Source organism: Vulpes lagopus, chromosome 12, assembly GCF_018345385.1.
Source record: "Vulpes lagopus strain Blue_001 chromosome 12, ASM1834538v1, whole genome shotgun sequence".
Classification (NCBI taxonomy): domain Eukaryota; kingdom Metazoa; phylum Chordata; class Mammalia; order Carnivora; family Canidae; genus Vulpes; species Vulpes lagopus.
In genome coordinates, this window is record NC_054835.1 from 24,335,574 (window position 1) to 24,353,732 (window position 18,159).

The 18,159-nt window shown below is 38.5% G+C and overlaps 1 protein-coding gene across 7 annotated transcripts in view; it reads left to right on the forward strand.

The window, feature by feature from the left end:
- The window catches only part of ACACA (acetyl-CoA carboxylase alpha), a 294,471-nt gene that overhangs the window by 69,553 nt on the left and 206,759 nt on the right, over positions 1-18,159 (forward strand). For all 7 annotated transcript variants that reach the window (XM_041723740.1, XM_041723744.1, XM_041723742.1 and 4 more), the window contains one exon: positions 620-872. In XM_041723740.1, coding sequence (XP_041579674.1) covers positions 620-872 — 253 coding nt within the window. The remainder of the gene's footprint in view (positions 1-619; positions 873-18,159) is intronic.

An 18,159-nucleotide genomic window follows, 5' to 3' on the forward strand; every position in this document is an offset into this window, starting at 1 on the left:
TCTTAAAAAAAAAATACCCATCTGGAGTTTACTTTAAAGCAGACAATATGTGTGTGTGTGTGTGTGTGTGTGTGTGTGTATTAAGGTATCAAAGTCCATATATTTTATGTGTATGTACTTATACAAAAATAACTTATGTAAAATTCAGAGCCTCTCACAGTATAGTGTTGGAATGAGGTGATAGTTATGCACTTTACTCTAAATACCTTGTTTGAAATGACCACAATGCTCCCCAAATCTTTTCTCTCATTCTTCTCAGTACTGACAACTGAAATAACAATATTATGAGCAGCTTTCACCTACTGCAAAGATTTCTCCATTATTCATAATTATCTCTTGGACGTTATCAAATTGATAGAGATTGGGAATGGCTTATAGTTTTTTGAAGGAGATTTCTTTGAGGAAGAGGGAGCTAATTTAATTTTTTAGGCATAGTTATCATGATCTAGATTTTCTTCCCTTGTAAAAACAGAGGCCCTGAAATAGAATAATCAAAGAAACTAGTTGTCAAACTATGTTGCTTCCAAGTGCCAGCTGTAGTATGTTAGGTGTAATCTGTGACTATCCTCTGATACAGATTATTATCCATAACTTGGTTTTCTCACTATTTTCTTCATAGCTTTGAGAGCTTATTTTGAAAGAATAATGGATGAACCATCCCCTTTGGCCAAACCTCTGGAGCTGAACCAGCACTCCCGATTCATAATTGGTTCTGTGTCTGAAGATAACTCAGAGGATGAAATTAGCAACCTGGTGAAGCTGGATCTCCTGGAGGAGAAGGAGGGCTCTCTATCACCAGCTTCTGTTGGCTCAGATACACTTTCTGACTTGGGGATCTCCAGCCTACAGGACGGCTTGGCCTTACACATGAGGTAAGACAGAAATTTAATGTTTTACTTATTTAACATGACCTATTGGTTTCATTGATTTTGTTCTGGAAAGAGCAAGAATAATTTTAGCCAAGATTGTTTCACTTTGGGCAGCCCCGGTGGCACAGCGGTTTAGCGCCGCCTGCAGCCCAGGGTGTGATCCTGGAGACCCGGGATCCAGTCCCACATCAGGCTCCCTGCATGGAGCCTGCTTCTCCCTCTGCCTGTGTCTCTGCCTCTCTCTCTCTCTCTCTCTCTGTGTGTGTCTCTCATGAATAAATAAATAAAATCTTAAGAAAAAAAAAAGATTGTTCCACTTTTTCCTGCATCACTGGACTTGAAACTTTGGTGAATAAATGAGAAATGATATATTTGGCATGAAGTGTAGTTTTCAAAGTATCTTTTCCTAAATATTCCTCTCAACTTTCTCCTGTTCTTTCTACATACTAGGTCTTTTAGTGACATCTAGTCAGTGAGAATTAGGTTGAGGAATTTTGTTTTCTGTACTACTTTCATGTTGTAACTATCTTAATGGTTGATAAGACTTTTGCAGGGTTGCGCAAATTTATAGTAATCTTTCTTTGAACTGGTTTACTATGTCAGAAAGGTATAATCTATTTCTGGCAGGGTCAGTCCTCAATAACAACCTGTGGCAGGAATAAAAGGTTGTTATAGACCTCTCCTTTTTCTCTAGAAATGGAATTCTTTATATGTAATCTAGAATGTCAGTAAATAGCAACACTAGATTATTCTTATTTATTGATGTTTGATTATACGGACTAGTATGTGATATACTAACCTTTGGTCATTTGCTCCGCATTTCTTGGATTACAGGGTGTGGATTAGTGGTTCTTGGTTTTCACTGTACATCAGAATCACTTGATGGAGCCTTAAGAAATGAGACTCATCTCCAGAGATTCTGATTCATTTGATATTGGCTTGGTTTGGAGCTGCGGCATTTTTCTTTTAAACTATCCGTGTGATTCTAAAGTACAGCCAGGTTTGAGATGATAGGTCTAGCAGAGATAAACATTAGTTAGAGTGGCTATTGCTGTTATTATCTTGGTACTTCTATTATTAATGGATCATTAAAATAATTAAGCTCCTTTTTATATACTCAAGATATAGACTGTGTAGTAAAATCCCATTCTGCGTCTGGCTAAATGTAACTCTCCTGGGACTTTGGGGTTCTTGCTTCTGAAACATAGGGTAGTAAGTGTTGATGGTCACCCCCATTTAGCTATGTAGAGGTCAAAAGGAAAGAGTTAAGCCAGTTAATTATGTTTTATGTCACAGATTCCTAGAACTGCAGTGAGCCAGAGAGATAATGTAGTCTAATGCCTTTTATTTAAGTAGATGAGAGAACTGAAGCCTAAAGAGGGGAAATAACTTGCCTAAGGGTGAATAGCTGGAAGACTGGAATTCAGAATCAAGTGCCCTGATTCCATTTCAGTAACTTTCCTACTCTGCTTCCCTGACAAGAAATGTCTTAATTATATAGCTAGTTCAGACAAAGTTGGTTTTCAGAAATCAGTGAACAAAGGATTTTATCTAATCTCTGGGCTTTTAAAAAGAGGAATAGAGGACAATATTTTGTGGCAGATAAAAGGGGTCAAGTCTTTATATAAACATTTTTTAGAACTTTATAGCTCACTTAATGGTTGACCTGAAGGCTAATACTGGTGGTGATATCTTACCCTTCAAGGTCATTTGTAAATGTGTGGGGGTGGTGACTGGTGGGACTAGAGGGGATACATTCCAGGACCCTCAGTGGATGCCTGAAACTGCAGATAGTACTGAACCTCTATATACTATGTTTTTTCCTATACATACATAAACTATGTTAAAGTTTAATTAATAGGGATGCCTGGGTGGCTCAGCAGTTAAGCATTTGCCTTCGGCTCACAGCGTGATCGCAGGATTCCAGGATCAAATCCCGCATCAGGCTCCTGGAAGGGAGCCTGCTTCTCTATGTCTCTGCCTCTCTCTCTGTGTCTTTCATAAATAAATAAATAAAATCTTAAAATTTTTTTTAAATTTATAAATTAGGCATGGTAAAAGATTAATAGTAATAACTAATAATAAAATAGAATAGTTATAATAATATGTTATAATAAAAGTTATGTGAATGTAGTTTCTCTCTCTCAAAAATCATATACCAAACTCACCCTTGTTGTGATGATGTGAGGATAAAATGCCTACATGATGAGATGAAGTGAGGAGAATGATGTAGGCATTGTGACATAGCTTTAGGCTACTATTGACCTTCTCATGATGTGTTAGGAGAAGGATCATCTGCTTCCAGATGGCGGTTGACTGTGGGTAATGGAAACCTTGGAACATGAGACCACAGATAAGGGAAGACTACTACTGTACACTTGCATTTAAGGGACAGAGGACCAATGATTCTAAACCTTCTTCAATGTACTAGATAATCTCACATAGCCAAGAATTGTCCTCAAACTGTCGTAATGCTCCTGTTGGGAAAGACCGGGTTAAATCTAAATTCTTTTTTTTTTTTTTTTAAATCTAAATTCTTAAAGCCACACAGCAGCACCTTGAGAAATTTGTCCAATTTGAGACCGTGTGAAACAGACTGTCCATTTGTTGGATTAGGAAATTGCAAGTTTAGCAATGATGATATAAACACCATTATAGGAAACTAGCCAGTGATTTGCAAGGCAGCCTGTAGTTTCCAAGTTACTCCCAAAATCGATGGCTCTTATTGCAAAGACTGTGTGGTCAGTGGTATGAGTGCCTGAGAATATTTTTGCAAGCGCTTCTGTTGGAAAACTCATGCCCATAGCTTGTGGAAGAGCCATGGATTGAAGTGTGATCAGCAGTCTGAGGAGTTCCCACTTGCTTCTTAGCTATTTAATGTTTCAAAATAGAACACATGTTTTCCATTGATCCATTTCTAAGTCATTTGTGGATATGGTATCCTTGGGGTTAATTTAAATTGAGTCAAATTTGCTTGATATTAGAACTTTGTTCTTGCATCTGCCACCAGTTAGATAATGTGACCACAGAGAATTCATAAAAATTACCTCTTTGGACTCATTTTCTTCATCTATGAAAATGAAGATAGTGGTTCAGAAACCCTTTTTTCACTCTTTGAGCCCAGAGTTAGAGACTGGGTGAATTTAGGATTAGCTTCCTGAATGAACGATCTAATCTTTTATAGGCAATATAGATTAAAGGGGCAGCTGCATTTCTAAGAGGTGATTACTAAAGGTCATCTAAAACCAAGTAATGTGACTGCCATGGTATAGAATGAGAGTGGGCCTCTCAAGTTTAGGGCTTGTTTTATTTTTTTTAATATATTTTTAAAATTTTTATTTATTTATGATAGTCACACAGAGAGAGAGAGAGGCAGAGACACAGGCAGAGGGAGAAGCAGGCTCCATGCTCCGGGAGCCCGATGTGGGATTCGATCCCGGGTCTCTAGGATCACGCCCTGGGCCAAAGGCAGGCGCCAAACCGCTGCGCCACCCAGGGATCCCCTGCGCCACCCAGGGATCCCCAAGGGGCTTGGTTTTTTATGCTAAATGAAAAGCCTAATGGTCATGATGGGTAGGCAGGAATAGAAAATAGACTGTTCCAGAGATGAAGATGATTTGTATCACAAATTTTCTAGAGCATCACTGAAGGAGAATCACTTTCTGTGCTTTATGTCCAGAGATGGAGATGATTTGTATCACAAATTTTCTAGAGCATCACTGAAGGAGAATCACTTTCTGTGCTTTATGTCCGAGGGGTATCTGCCTGGCTCAGTCAGTGGAGCATGCAACTCTTGAGCTTGGAGTTGTGAGTTCAAGCCCCATGTTGGGTGTAGAGATAACTTAAAAATAAAATCAATCTAAGCTTTACAACCCAAACATTTGAAAATAATATCCTAAAAAAAGTATTGTGGAACTATATAAGCCTCATTGTAGACACCTGTGCCTTGGCTTGCTATTAATTAATTTAAGGATTTTATTTATTTATTCATGAGAGACACAGAGAGAGAGAGAGGCAGAGACACAAGCAGAAGGAGAAGGAGCCTACCTCGGTGAGCCTGATGCAGAGCTTGATCCCAGAATCTCGGGATCATGACCTGAGCCAAAGGCAGACGCTCAACCACTGAGCCACCCAGGTGCCCATTTACTTTTTATTTTTAGATAAGATCAGCAAGGGATTGATATGTCAGCTAGGCTGTTAGATTTCTGAACCTCATTATTAATATTTAATTGAATATTTGAGAAGAAAGACCACTGAAGACTATAGGCATCTTAATTTTGAGAACTTAAGCGTGATTTTGTAGGATATAATAGAGCTATCTGGTTGTATGAATAATGATGTCTGTTCGTTGTGGGATGCCACTTGAAGTCAGATTTTTCTGAATATTTACAATGCAGGGTAAATCCAGATCACTCCATAATCACGCTATCAACCAAACAAAGACTGTAATCAGTTTTGTCAACTAGTATACTGAATTCTGTTTGAAATCCAGTTGGAAACAGGTGAGCCTCATAGTTGGGTCTCTCTTAGGGTAGTGTGATTTCTTTAAACCTTCTTTATCCTATAATTCATGTTATAGTATTTGAAACCCTATCTCAGTTTTCCCTTAAGCTTCTTAAAATAAATGGCTAAAGTATCAAACAGCCAACATTTTATACTTAGCAAGGATGTTAATGGTGATTTCATTTGAGAACAATCTGTAATTCCTGTTATTTTTGTATACATAAATCCATCATATGATGCTTTATGGATGGGTTAAAGATAGCAGTTGCTTCTTTGTAGGAGGAAGAGATTAAGTTCACTCAGGAAAGGCTCCTTGAGGTGAGTTACATTACTATCTTTTTTCTGGTCTAGAAAGAAAAGTACTGTATCAACATTTCAGAAAATTTACAATCCATATATGCGATTGCCTATGAAGTGTTTTTGACACTTCAGAAAAATCTAAGTTTTGAGTTTTAAAGCTATTTTGTAATTAGAAATAATCTGTAAAGTTTGTCCAGTGATACCAGTCATGAAATATGGGTAATATACTGAGTTGGGGATCATCTCCTAGCTGATCCTAGAAGTAGGCTTCATGATCAACATGGAGCCCAATGCAGGGCTTAAACTTATGACCTCAAGATCAAGACCTGAGCTGAGATCAACAGTTGGATGCTTAACTGTCTGAGCCTAGCCAGGCACCCCTGGTCATATACTTTAAAAAAAACACAAAGAAGGAGATGGATGGGGGGATTGATGAAATAGGTGAAGGGAATTAAGAGAAGAGTACACTTAACTGTGACGAGCACTGCATAATTAATAGAGTTATTGAATCACTGTATTGTATACCTGAAACTGAATAGAACACTACTCATTTAATTATACTGGCATTAAAATACATATCATAGAGCTGTACGGACCTTCATCTAGGAGAAATAGCAATGAGGTGAGGTTCTGAGGATCTGTGAGTGACTTTCAGCTTTTGTTCCCATTGGGTCAAGAGGGAATTTTGGAAATTTAGGGGACAAGGATAGTGAGGTAAAGCTGATCTATTGCTACTACATCCTATCTTATTTTCCTTTTTTTTTTTTCTTTAAGATTTTATTTATTTGAGAGAGAGAGAGAAAAGAACATAAGCAGCGGGGAGAGGCAGAAGCAGGATCCCTGCTGAGCAGGAAACCAGACTCCGGGTTCAATCCCAGGACCCTGGGATCATGACCTGAGCTGAAAGCAGATGTTTAACCGACTGAGCCACCCAGGCTTCCCTATTTTTCACATTATCTGTAAGAATTAGCAATCTGTTTTCTCACTGACTAATGAGAATAATAATAGTATTAATAGGTAACTTCATCAAGTGCTTTACTATATGCTAGACACTGTGCTCTACGTGGAGTACCACACAGTTTACAACAACCTCGTGAGGTGAGTCATGTACTATCATTACCCACAATTTATGGATGGGGAACTGCAACACAGGCTAAACAACATGCCCAAGGTCACACAGCTAACTGTGTATTGGATCCAGTCAGAGCCCATACTGTCAGCCATGATGCTAAACTAGAGCGCTGTGTATAATAGATACGCTGATGTTCTCTTTGAGCAATTTTCCTATGATTAAATGTTAACCTTATTAAAAAGAGAAGTTAGGGGTGCCTGAGTGGCTCATTCCGTTAAGCCTCCAACTCCTGTGTTCAGCTCTGTGCTCAGTGCTAAGTTTACTTGGGATCTTCTCTCCCCTTCTCCTTCTCCCCCTCCCTCTGCTTGTGAGCGCACTCTTTTTAATATAAAATAAATAAAATCTTTTTAAAAAAAAGATATGGAAGTCAGAAAATACTGAAGTTAAAAAATATATTTCTAAGTAATACTTTTTTTTTTTTAAATTTTTATTTATTTATGATAGTCACACACAGAGAGAGAGAGGCAGAGACACAGGCAGAGGGAGAAGCAGGCTCCATGCACCGGGAGCCCGATGTGGGATTCGATCCCGGGTCTCCAGGATCGCGCCCTGGGCCAAAGGCTGGCGCCAAACCGCTGCGCCACCCAGGGATCCCTACTTTTTTTTTTTTTTTTAAGATTTTATTTATTTATTCATGAGAGACACAGAGAGAGAGGTGGAGACACAGGCAGAGGGAGAAGCAGGCTGCACGCAGGGAGCCCTATGCGGGACTCATCCTGGGTCTCCAGGATCGTGCCCTGGGCTGAAGGCGGTGCTAAACCGCTGAGCCATCTGGGCTGCCCTCTAAGTAATGCTTTATTAAAGAAGCGTTAAAAAACCCCTGAAAACAGGGCAGCCTGGTGGCTCAGCGGTTTAGCGCCGCCTTCAGCCCAGGGTGTGATCCTGGAGACCCTGAATCGAGTCCCATGTCAGGCTCCCTGCATGGAGCTTGCTTCTCCTTCTGTCTGTGTCTCTACCTCTCTCTCTCTCTCTCTCTCTCTTGCTCTGTCTCTCTCATGAATAAATAAATAAAAAGTCTTTAAAAAAGAAAACCCTGAAAAAAAATATAAGAAGGCAAAAATAAAGCCTTGTATATCCCTCAACCAGAGATTACTCCTGTTGATACCACTGTATAGTCTTCTGGATCCTTATCTATGTATGTGTGTGTATATATATATATATATATATACACACACACACACACACACACACACATGCATTTCTTTCCACTGAACTGAGATCATCCTGTATACACGGTTTCATAATCTGTGCTTTTTTTTTTGTCAAGTATTCCCACTTTTCTATTTCTTTCTTTTTTCTTTTTTTTAATTCATGAGAGACACAAAGAGAGAGGGGCAGAGACACAGGGAGAGGGAGAAGCAGGCTCCATGCAGAGAGCCCGACATGGGACTCGATCCTGGGTCTCCAGGATCATACCTTGGGCTGAAGGCGCGCTAAACTGCTGAGCCACCTGGGCTGCCCCCCACTTTTCTATTTCAATAAATTTTCATCTCATTTAGTATATACATCAACTGTATTCCAGTTTCTGCAGTTGACTCCAGAATGCTGGTTCATCCAGACTCCTATCCAAGACCATACATTGTGTATTCTGTCTCTTAAATTTCCTTAAATCTATCATAGTATACCCCCTTCTTTTGTTGTGACAGTGCCTAGCAGTTTTTTTAAAAGGAAGTTAGCAGGGACGCCTGGGTAGCTCAGTGGTTGAGCATCTGCCTTTGGCTTAGGGCATGATTCTGGGGTCCCAGGATCGAGTCCCACATCAGGCTTCCCACGGGAAGCCTGCTTCTAACTCTGCCTATATCTCTGCTCCTCTCTGTGTCTCTCATGAATAAATAAATAAAATCTTTAAGCAAATCACGATGGTATAGAGAGAAATAGAAGGAAAAATAAAGGATAATTTACCATTCTACATTTTTAACAGTTATAGCACTTACAGCAAAACAATTTAGTGTTGTGGTAATGATGATATTTTAGTGAATTTTGTAGTTAAATGAAAGTGGACATTATAAAATACATCGTAATTTGATCAAAAGCTTTGAAGGGCAAGCTTTTTAGTTTTAGCTGTGTATGTTTTTATTTGACCTGGAAAAAAACTCTTTTTAGTCTGTCACTTTAAACTCCTGAGTATGAAGTGATTTTGTTTAAATCTAATAATGAGGGCAGCCCCGGTGGTGCAGTGGTTTGGCTCCATCTGCAGCCCCGGGTATGATCCTGGGGACCCGGGATCAAGTCCCATGTCAGGCTCCCTGCATGGAGCCTGCTTCTCTCTCTGCCTGTGTCTCTGCCTCTCTCTCTCTCTCTCTCTCTCTCTGTGTCTCTATGAAAAAATAAATAAAATCTTTAAACAAAATTTAAAATCTAATGGAGGTGAAGTTAAATACTTATCTGCAAAAGCTTTTGGCAAAGTAAAATGTGCCATACTATGTAACATGATATTATTTATTATGGAGGAGTTCTCTTGGGAAGTAAAATTTTTTGACTGGAAAAACCTTTTTAAGTCTTTTGCATAATAGGATTTAAAACTTAGAACTTTAGATTTGAAAGGATTTTATTTTTTAAAAGATTATATTTATTTATTTGACAAAAAGCACACAAGCAGGAGGAGCAGCAGGCAGAGGCAGAGGGAGAGGGAGAAGCAGAAGCAGGCTCTCCATTGAGCAGGGAGCCCAACCGGGGACTCTGTCCCAGGACCCTGGGATGATGACTTGAGCGAGCAGAAGGCAGACACTTAACTGAGCCACCCAGGCACCCTGAAAGGCTTTAATTACAGTACACATATACTATCAATGTTATAATTCGGATGTTGAGAATAACCATTATTGAGGGGGCCGGAAATTTCTCATCTGTCTCCAAGCTTTAACATGGGAAATTAGAAAACTGGCTCTAGTTTTGGGTTTATATTATGGCTTTGCTTGTAGATGGGCCTGTGAGGATGTTCTTATGTTTTGGTTTTCTTCACATTTCTCATTCAGCTTCCCTGAGCTTTCTCCCTTCCCCCAGCAGCTTTCCAAACCCTTTACTCTCAATGCTCCTTCCTTGATATTCTGAGGTTCCCAGTTGCCATGGTGCCTCAGAAGTGAGTAGACAGAGAAGGTCATTATGAGATTGGTAACTTGGTACTCTCTGAAGGCAGTAGTTCGCTCTGTTTCCCACCCACTCTTTCCATTCAGAAAATAGGATCTGTCTGTGTATTATAATCTCCAGAGTTTTTCTATAAACTTAGCTAATTATAGAAATGAAATTATGAATATGGTAAGTAGGGCTTAGGACAGCCATTTGACAATGTTTATTATTTTTATTCCTCTAGTGCAATGCATACTTTTTCCTCCTCCTTTCTTCCTGTGAACACAAAGTTGCAAATGAAGTTTACATTTACTACTTAAAACTTAAAATTATTAGATATATGCTTATTATAGAAAAGTTGGAAATACAAAAAGCACGAAGAAATAGAAACAATTCGGAATATGATTGTCTAGCAATAATTGCTATTAATATTTGATGTTTTGAGGCACCCGGGTGGCTCATGGTTGAGCGTCTGCCTTTGGCTCAGATCGTGATCCCGGGGTCCTGGGATCTAGTTCCGCATCAGTCTCCCAGCAGGGAGACCTGGGATCGAGTCCCACGTCAGGCTCCCTGCATGGAGCCTGCTTTCTCCCTCTGCCTATGTCTCTGCCTCTCTCTGTGTGTCTCTCATGAATAAATAAAATCTTTTAAAAAAATTCTCATGTTTCTTTTTGGTGATTTTTACCCCATAAGGATACATTTCATTAAAAAACACATACATAAAAGGATGCCTGCATGGCTCAGTGGTGAAGCGCCTGCCTTTAGCCCAGGGCATGATCCTGGAGTCCCGGATTGAGTCCCACATTGGGCTCCCTGCATGGAGCCTGCTTGTCCCTCTGCCTGTGTCTCTGCCTCTCTCGATCTGTGTGTCTCTCATGAATAAATAAATAAAATCTTACAAAAATAAAATAATTGGGATAGACACACAAGAAGCTCTTAGGAGTAGTAATTTGGGTGATTTCTAAGAAAAAAACACATAAGTGATATCATAATGAATAGACAGCTCTGTTATATGCTTTTTTTCATATAACAGCATTTTCTCACGTCATTAACAATCTTTATAAGCTTCATCTTTTTTAGCTTTTTATTTTGAAATCATTTTAAATTTACAGAAGAGTTAAAAAGACAGCACAGAGTTCCTGTGTATCCTTCACTCACCTTCCCCTATTAATATTTTCCATAACCATAGTACATTTATCTAGAGTTGTCAGATATAGCAAATAAAGTTAATTTTGATTGCCCAGTTAATTTTGAATTTCAGATAAACAACAAATAATTATTTGTATAAAAAATTAAGTACTACAAATACTGCATTAGACCTACTTCCATAAAAAATTGTTTCCCTGAAATGCAAAAACTTAAATGAGCATCCTGTATTTTATCTAGCAAACCTGTATTTATTAAAATGAAGTAGTTAACATGGATATAATACTTTTAGGTAAACTACAGATTTTATTTGGTTTTCAGCTGTGTCTCCACCCTTTCTAAGAGAGATCTACTGGACGGTTTTAATTCCTGAGTTTGTCCATAGTGTTAGAATGGAATCATGCTTGCTTTTTTTTTTTTTTTTTTTTTTTTTACGATTTTGTTTACTTATTTATTCAGAGAGAGAGAGAGAGAGGTGGAGACACAGGCAGAGGGAGAAGCAGGCACAGGGTGCCCAAAGTGGAACTCGATCCTGGGTCTCCAGGATTACACCCCAGGCAGAAGGCAGCGCTAAACCACTGAGCCACCTGGGCTGCCCACATGCTTGTTTCTAAGTGGCTTTCCCTACAATAGGCTCTTTGGTCTCTGAGGCAGTTACTTCTTGACCATCCATTTTCTGTTTTCTGTAATTTTTTAAAAATTATTTTATTATTTTTTTATTTTTATTTTTTTTGTTTTCTGTAATTTTTTGACAAATGTTACCTGTTAGGGACTTCTCTTTGATTTTCTTTGTTCTTATATCTTTATGCCTCTTTTTTTTTTATTGTCATTTTTGTGTGATATTTGGCAGAGAACAGTAATACATGAATGCTCAATCTGCTACTGTCACCTGGTAGTTAGTTCCATTTCCTTCTTACCCTATTGTGGTTGTCTTCTGCTTCTACCACTTCTTTGAAACTACACATAGAAAACTCACCGGTGACCTCCTCATGGGCAGAATTTGACAGTGTTGACATTTCACTCATTCTTGAAACTACTCATGTTTTATTAAGTTTCTCCCAATTCTCCCTCTGACCCTTCCCTCTCGGGTGCTTGAATAGGCTTGGCTTTTTTCAGATGCCCCTTAATTGTTGATTTTCTGCAAAGCTTCCTGGCTGTAGCCCTCTTCTCTTAGGCTGCATCCTGTCTTGTGATCTACCTTAATTAATAGTACTGCCTTAATTAATTTCTCTGGTCTCCCAAGTCAGAAATCTGGTATTATATGAGATTCCCCTTTCCTCCACCCCTCACACCTAATTAGGTATGCTTTTTTTTTTTTTTTTAAGATTTTATTTATTTGAGAGAGGGAAAGAACAAGTAGGAAGGAGGGGCAGAGGCAGAGGGAGAGGGAGAAGCAAACTCCCGCCAAGCAGGGAGCCCAATATGGGGTTTGATCCCAGGACTTTGGGATCGTGACCTGAGCCAAAGGTAGATGCTTAACCGATTGAACCACCCAGGTTCCCCTACCCCAGTAATTCTTGAATCCATTCCCTTCTTTGCATTGCCACTGCATTGTTCTTGCTTTTATTACGTTTAGGTTATGGCAAGAGTATTTTAGTTCTACTCCAATCTCTTTTCCCTGTGAGTATAGCTCCATATGGCCATTGGAATCTTTCTGAAAGGTAAACTCATCATCTCAGCATTATTTCAATGCGTCCTTTTTACCAATAGGATATAATATTGTCTATCCAAACATTATGTCAGGTTCACATTCCCAATACAAGAGCTTTCATCATTATTATGGTGGGCTTGTTGAGATCTATAACAGTTAATAGTGTCTCAGATTTGTTTGAACTGAGTTTCAAAGGAATGAACAGAAAACGGGCAAGCAACAGAGATAAATATATTTATAGCAGGAACACTAGTGATGGTAGGGTTGACAACCTATGCAAAGGTACCAAACTGAGACAACTAGCATATTTGGGCAATTATGAGTCACTGAGTATTACTGGAATGTAAGGGAGACAGGGTATTTAGTATCATGGAAGAAGAGGCGGGTAAGATAGAGTTGAGATCATTAAGCATCTTGCCTGTCATACTAAGACATACATAAAGTGGAAAACAGTATTTAGATATGGCTGTGCGACAGAATCATCTGTGGAGCTTTAAAAAAAACAGCATTTGTAAGCCCTGTCCCAGACTGCTTAACTTACAGTCATGGAGCTCAGCAGTCTACATGCTAATACTCTCCAGTTGAATCTGATAATGAAACCTGATCTGAGAACAACTTTCTCAGAGTTTAGGATAGTGTCTGGCATATAGCATATACTTAATAAAAGTTTGTTGCATTGAAATTAAAGTTGTGCAAGTACATTATATCACTGTGAGGGGGACTATAAACATAGAAGGGAAAATCTTACGGATAACTCTACCTTTAAATGGAAGGAGGGGAGAAAAGGAGACAGGAAATGATCAATGAGATCAAAGGAGCACCCAAGAAAACCAAGGAAAACATAATTTTAAGGGGGAAGATGCATCATACAGTGTTGAATAGAACTGCAATAGATTAAAAAAAAACAGAAAAAGCACTAGAGTTAATACATAGAAGGATCTTGGGGTGAACAGCTTTAGTAAATTGGCAAGAGATTAAGTTAGGGAATAAATGGTGGAGGAGTAGTAGTGTCGACAATATGTACCCTTTTAAGAAGTTGATGGCAAGGAAGGAAATAGGGCACCTACTTGAGGGGATAGGAGGATTTTTCTCTTGTCCTCCTCTGCGGTTTTCTTATTAGAATGCCCTTCCTCTGACTATTGAAATTCTATTCATCCTTTTAGGTCATCACTTTTAAGAATCCTTCTCAAATATAGTCTGTGCTGTGAAGCTTTTCTTATTCTTTCCTCTATTTTGTTTTTCTCTTCTGTTTATTTGGCCATGCATTTCCACAACAGCCATTGCATTCTTTCTTCATTGTCCTTAAGATGTAGGACCCCCTTAAGTGTTTTCTAGACACACTTTGAATTTGTAACTTTGCGTCATATTTCATTGAGAAAATAGAAACTATCACACCAGAAATTCTTCCTTCCAACACCTAATTTCAAATTTACTTGTGTCTGTATTATTCTTATTTTTCCTTCATGTTACAAGGACTTCTTCCTTTGGTCATCCTCCTCCTCTTTATATTTTATTTTATTTTATTTTGTTTTGTTTTATTTTTATTTTTATTTTTATTTTTATTTTATTTTATTTATTTTTTTCCAGTGCAAACACACGAGGGTTTATTTACAAGCTCGAGCTTGGGTCCAAGTGTACCCGACACAGCAGAGCAGGGACTTGGACCCTCTTTATATTTTAAAATCCCTTTTTCTACTAAGTCATTCCCATTGGCATTCAGGCATGCTCTAATGACTCCTGTTTTTATAAAATCTTTCTTTGATAGCCACACTCCTTTTGGATTACTACCCTAATTGTCTGCCCCATGTCATGGCCAAGATTTTCAGAAGAGCTCCTACTTGCTCGTCTCCCATTCCTTTTTCAAGCTGCACTATTGTGTACTCTGCTCTTGAAACTGCTTACATGAAAAATCACCAGTGACTATTTTATTACTGAATTCAGTGGGTGCTTTCAGGCCTCTTGGTAGCTCTGTACAGGTGATTACTTTTTCCTTGAAGCACACCCTTCTCTTTTCTCCTGAAAACCATGCTTTTTAAAAATCTTTCCTCCTGGGACACCTGGGTGGCTCAGCGGTTGAGCGTCTGCCTTCAGCTTAGGGCATGATCCCGGAGTTCCAGAATCAAGTCCCACATTGGGCTCCCTGCGAGAAGCCTGCTTCTCCCTGCCTATGTTTCTGCCTTCTCTTTGTGTCTCTCATGAATAAATAAAATCTTAAAAAAATATATCTTTCCTCCTATGTCCCTGGTACTCTCTAATCTTTGCAAGCTCTTCCTTTTTCATGTTATTTCCAACAATTAGTCCTGCTTGTCCTTGGACCTTCTTTTTCTTTTACTTGGTATACATTGTCTTCCTATAATAATCTCATCCCTTTGCTATTGTGTATATGCCAGTGACTGCCATTGTTTGTGATATCCATCCCATATCTGTCATCTGAGCTGAATTGTTACATTCAGATATTTATGTGAAGTCTTCACTTGAATGTGAATAGATCTAAACTGTTTTCTTTTAAAGGAAGCTGTACACCCAATGTGGGGCTTGAACTCATGACGCCGAGATCAAGAATTGTATGCTCTACTGACTGAGCCAGCCAGGCGCGTCCCTGGACCTGAACTCTAGATATCTCTCTATCTTCAATAAATTCGATCATTCTATAATCTTCTACATCTTACTTAAAAATATTGCCTCGGGTCACTCTGCTTAAGTCGGAAGCCTGGGGAATCGTGCTTCAGTTCTATTGATTTCTGTCTTCAGTATTTCAATACATTCAGTTGCCATCACCTTAGTTAAGTTTTAGCCTGTTAACTCTTGTTTGGGCTACTACTAGAATGGTCACTTTATTCTCTGCCTCCTGATTTCTTGTTGTGGCACTTAGCATAAGATACTAAATTCTTAACTTGGTTATGGGGGCCCTGAATGAACTGACTTCTGTCAGCTTCCATGTGTTGACAGTGCTTCAGTCATACTGGCCTTTCAGTTCCTGTAGTGTGCTTGTCTTTCCTCCCTGAGGACCACACATGCTTGTCCTTCTGCCTGGATTACTCTCTCAGTAAGTACTTGAGGCCTTTTTTTTTTTAAAGGTTTCATTTTTTTTTTTTTTAATTTTTATTTATTTATGATAGTCACACACACAGAGAGAGAGAGAGGGAGGCAGAGACACAGGCAGAGGGAGAAGCAGGCTCCATGCACTGGGAGCCCGACGCGGGACTCGATCCCAGGCCTCCAGGATCGCGCCCTGGGCCAAAGGCAGGCGCCAAACCGCTGCGCCACCCAGGGATCCCTAAAGGTTTCAGATTAAATCTCACTTCCTCAGAGAGCCCTGCTATTATTATTCATAATCTTTTTGTTTTTCTTTCAAAGGACTTACTGCAATTTTAATGTTTTCTTTAGCATATTTATTTGATTGCTTGTCTCTATTACACTGTAACCAGTGTGAGGGCAGAGATCATACATGTTTTGTTTGCAGTTGCATACCCAGCACTTTGTATCGCACATAGTAGGCACTCAATAGATACTTGTTGAATACATGGGAGAAATATAAAGATTGGCTAGGGGCAGTCACAAAAAGTAATAGTATCTTAAATTATGCATATATATTCAATCTTTTTAGTAGATTTAGGATTATTTGGATTTTCTGTTTCTTGTTGGGTGGAATAGAAAATTATTTTTCAAAGGATTTATCATTTGAATCAATTCTCAAATTTATTGACATAAACTTTATAATAACATACTCATTTCTTTTTAACGTTTTAGGATTTGTAGGGAGTTTCCTCTTCATCATTCCTGATACTGGGTTACTGTTTTCTCTCTTTTCTTTTCCTTCCTTCCTTCCTTCCTTCCTTCCTTCCTTCCTTCCTATTTCTTTCTCTCTTTCTTCCTTCCTTCCTTTTTTTTTTTTTTTTTTTTTTATAATTTTACTCATTTGAGAGAGAGAGAAAGCACAAGCTGGGAGAGTGCCAGAGGGAGAGGGAGAAGCAGGCTTCCCTTGAGCAAAGAGTGCGACTCAGAGCTCAATCCCAGGACCCTGGATCATGACCTGAGCCAAAGGCAAATGCTTAACTGACTTGAGCCACCTAGGCGCCCCATGATGTGATTATTATTATTATTATTATTTTTTAAGATTTTATTTATTTAGGGCAGCCTGGGTGGCTCAGCGATTTAGTGCTACCTTTGGTCCAGGGCGTGATCCCAGAGTCCCGGGATCAAATGGGTATGGTCAAATTTTTTTTAAAATCAATTTCTGTTGTATTTATTTATATTTGTTTTTAAGTAAGCTCTATGCTCAACATGAGGCTTGAATTCATGACTCTCTGTCACATGCTACACTGACAGAACCAGCCATATGGTCAGTTTTAATAAAGTTTCATAGCATTTGCAAAGGATGTGTGTTTTGCAGTTATTGGTTACAGAATTCTATATACGTAGGTTGAGTTTTTCAATTGTGTTGTTCCTCAGTATCTTTGACCTTTCTTCCGCCTACTTGTTCTGTCATTTGGTAAGAAAGGAATAAAATATCTTGCTACCAGAATCTTATAAATCAATAAGAAAAAGATATTTCAATGTCTTCTTTTTAATGGAAATACAGTTGGCATACAATATTATATTAGTTTCACATGTGCAACATAGTGATTCAGTGTTTATATACATGATCACAAGTCTAGTTACCATCTATCATCATACAAAGTAATTATAGATTATTGACTATATTCCCAATGCATCCATGTGACTTATTTATTTTGTAACTGTAAGTTTGTACTTCTTAATCCCCTTGCAGTTATTTTGCCCTTCCCCCCACTCTCTTGCCCTCTGGCCATCACCAGTTTGTTTTCTGCATTTATGAGTTTGTTTCTGTTTTGTTTGTTTTGTTTCTTAGATTCCACATATAAGTGAAATCATAAGATATTTGTGGTTTCTCTTATTTCACTTACCATGATACCTGCTAGGTCTGTCCATGTCATTGCAATTGGCAAGATTTCATTCTGTTTTTTAGCTGAGTAATATCCATTGTCTATGTATGCCACATCGTCTTTACATTCATGTATTGATGGATACTTAAGGTTTCCTTATCTTACTGTAAATAATGCTGCAATGAACATAGGAGTGTGTATGTCTTACCAAATTAGTGTTTTTGTTTTCTTGAGGGAAATACCAGAGGTGGAATTGCTGGGTGGTATGGTAGATCTATTTTTAATTAAAAAAATTTTTAAAATCTATTTTTAATATTTTGAGAAGCCTCCATATTTTTTTCCATTTTCCATACCTCCCAATAGTGCACAAGGGCTCCATTTTCTCTGCATCCTTGTCAACATTTATTATTTCTTGTCTTTTTAATAAAAGCCATTCTAACAGATGTTAGGTGATAATCTCATTGTGGTTTTTTGATTTGCATTTCCTGGATGATTAGTGATGTTGAGAGTCTTTTCATTTGTCTGTTGGCCATCTGGATGTCTTTGGAAAAATGTCTATTCACATCCTCTTCCCATTTTTTAATTGGATCT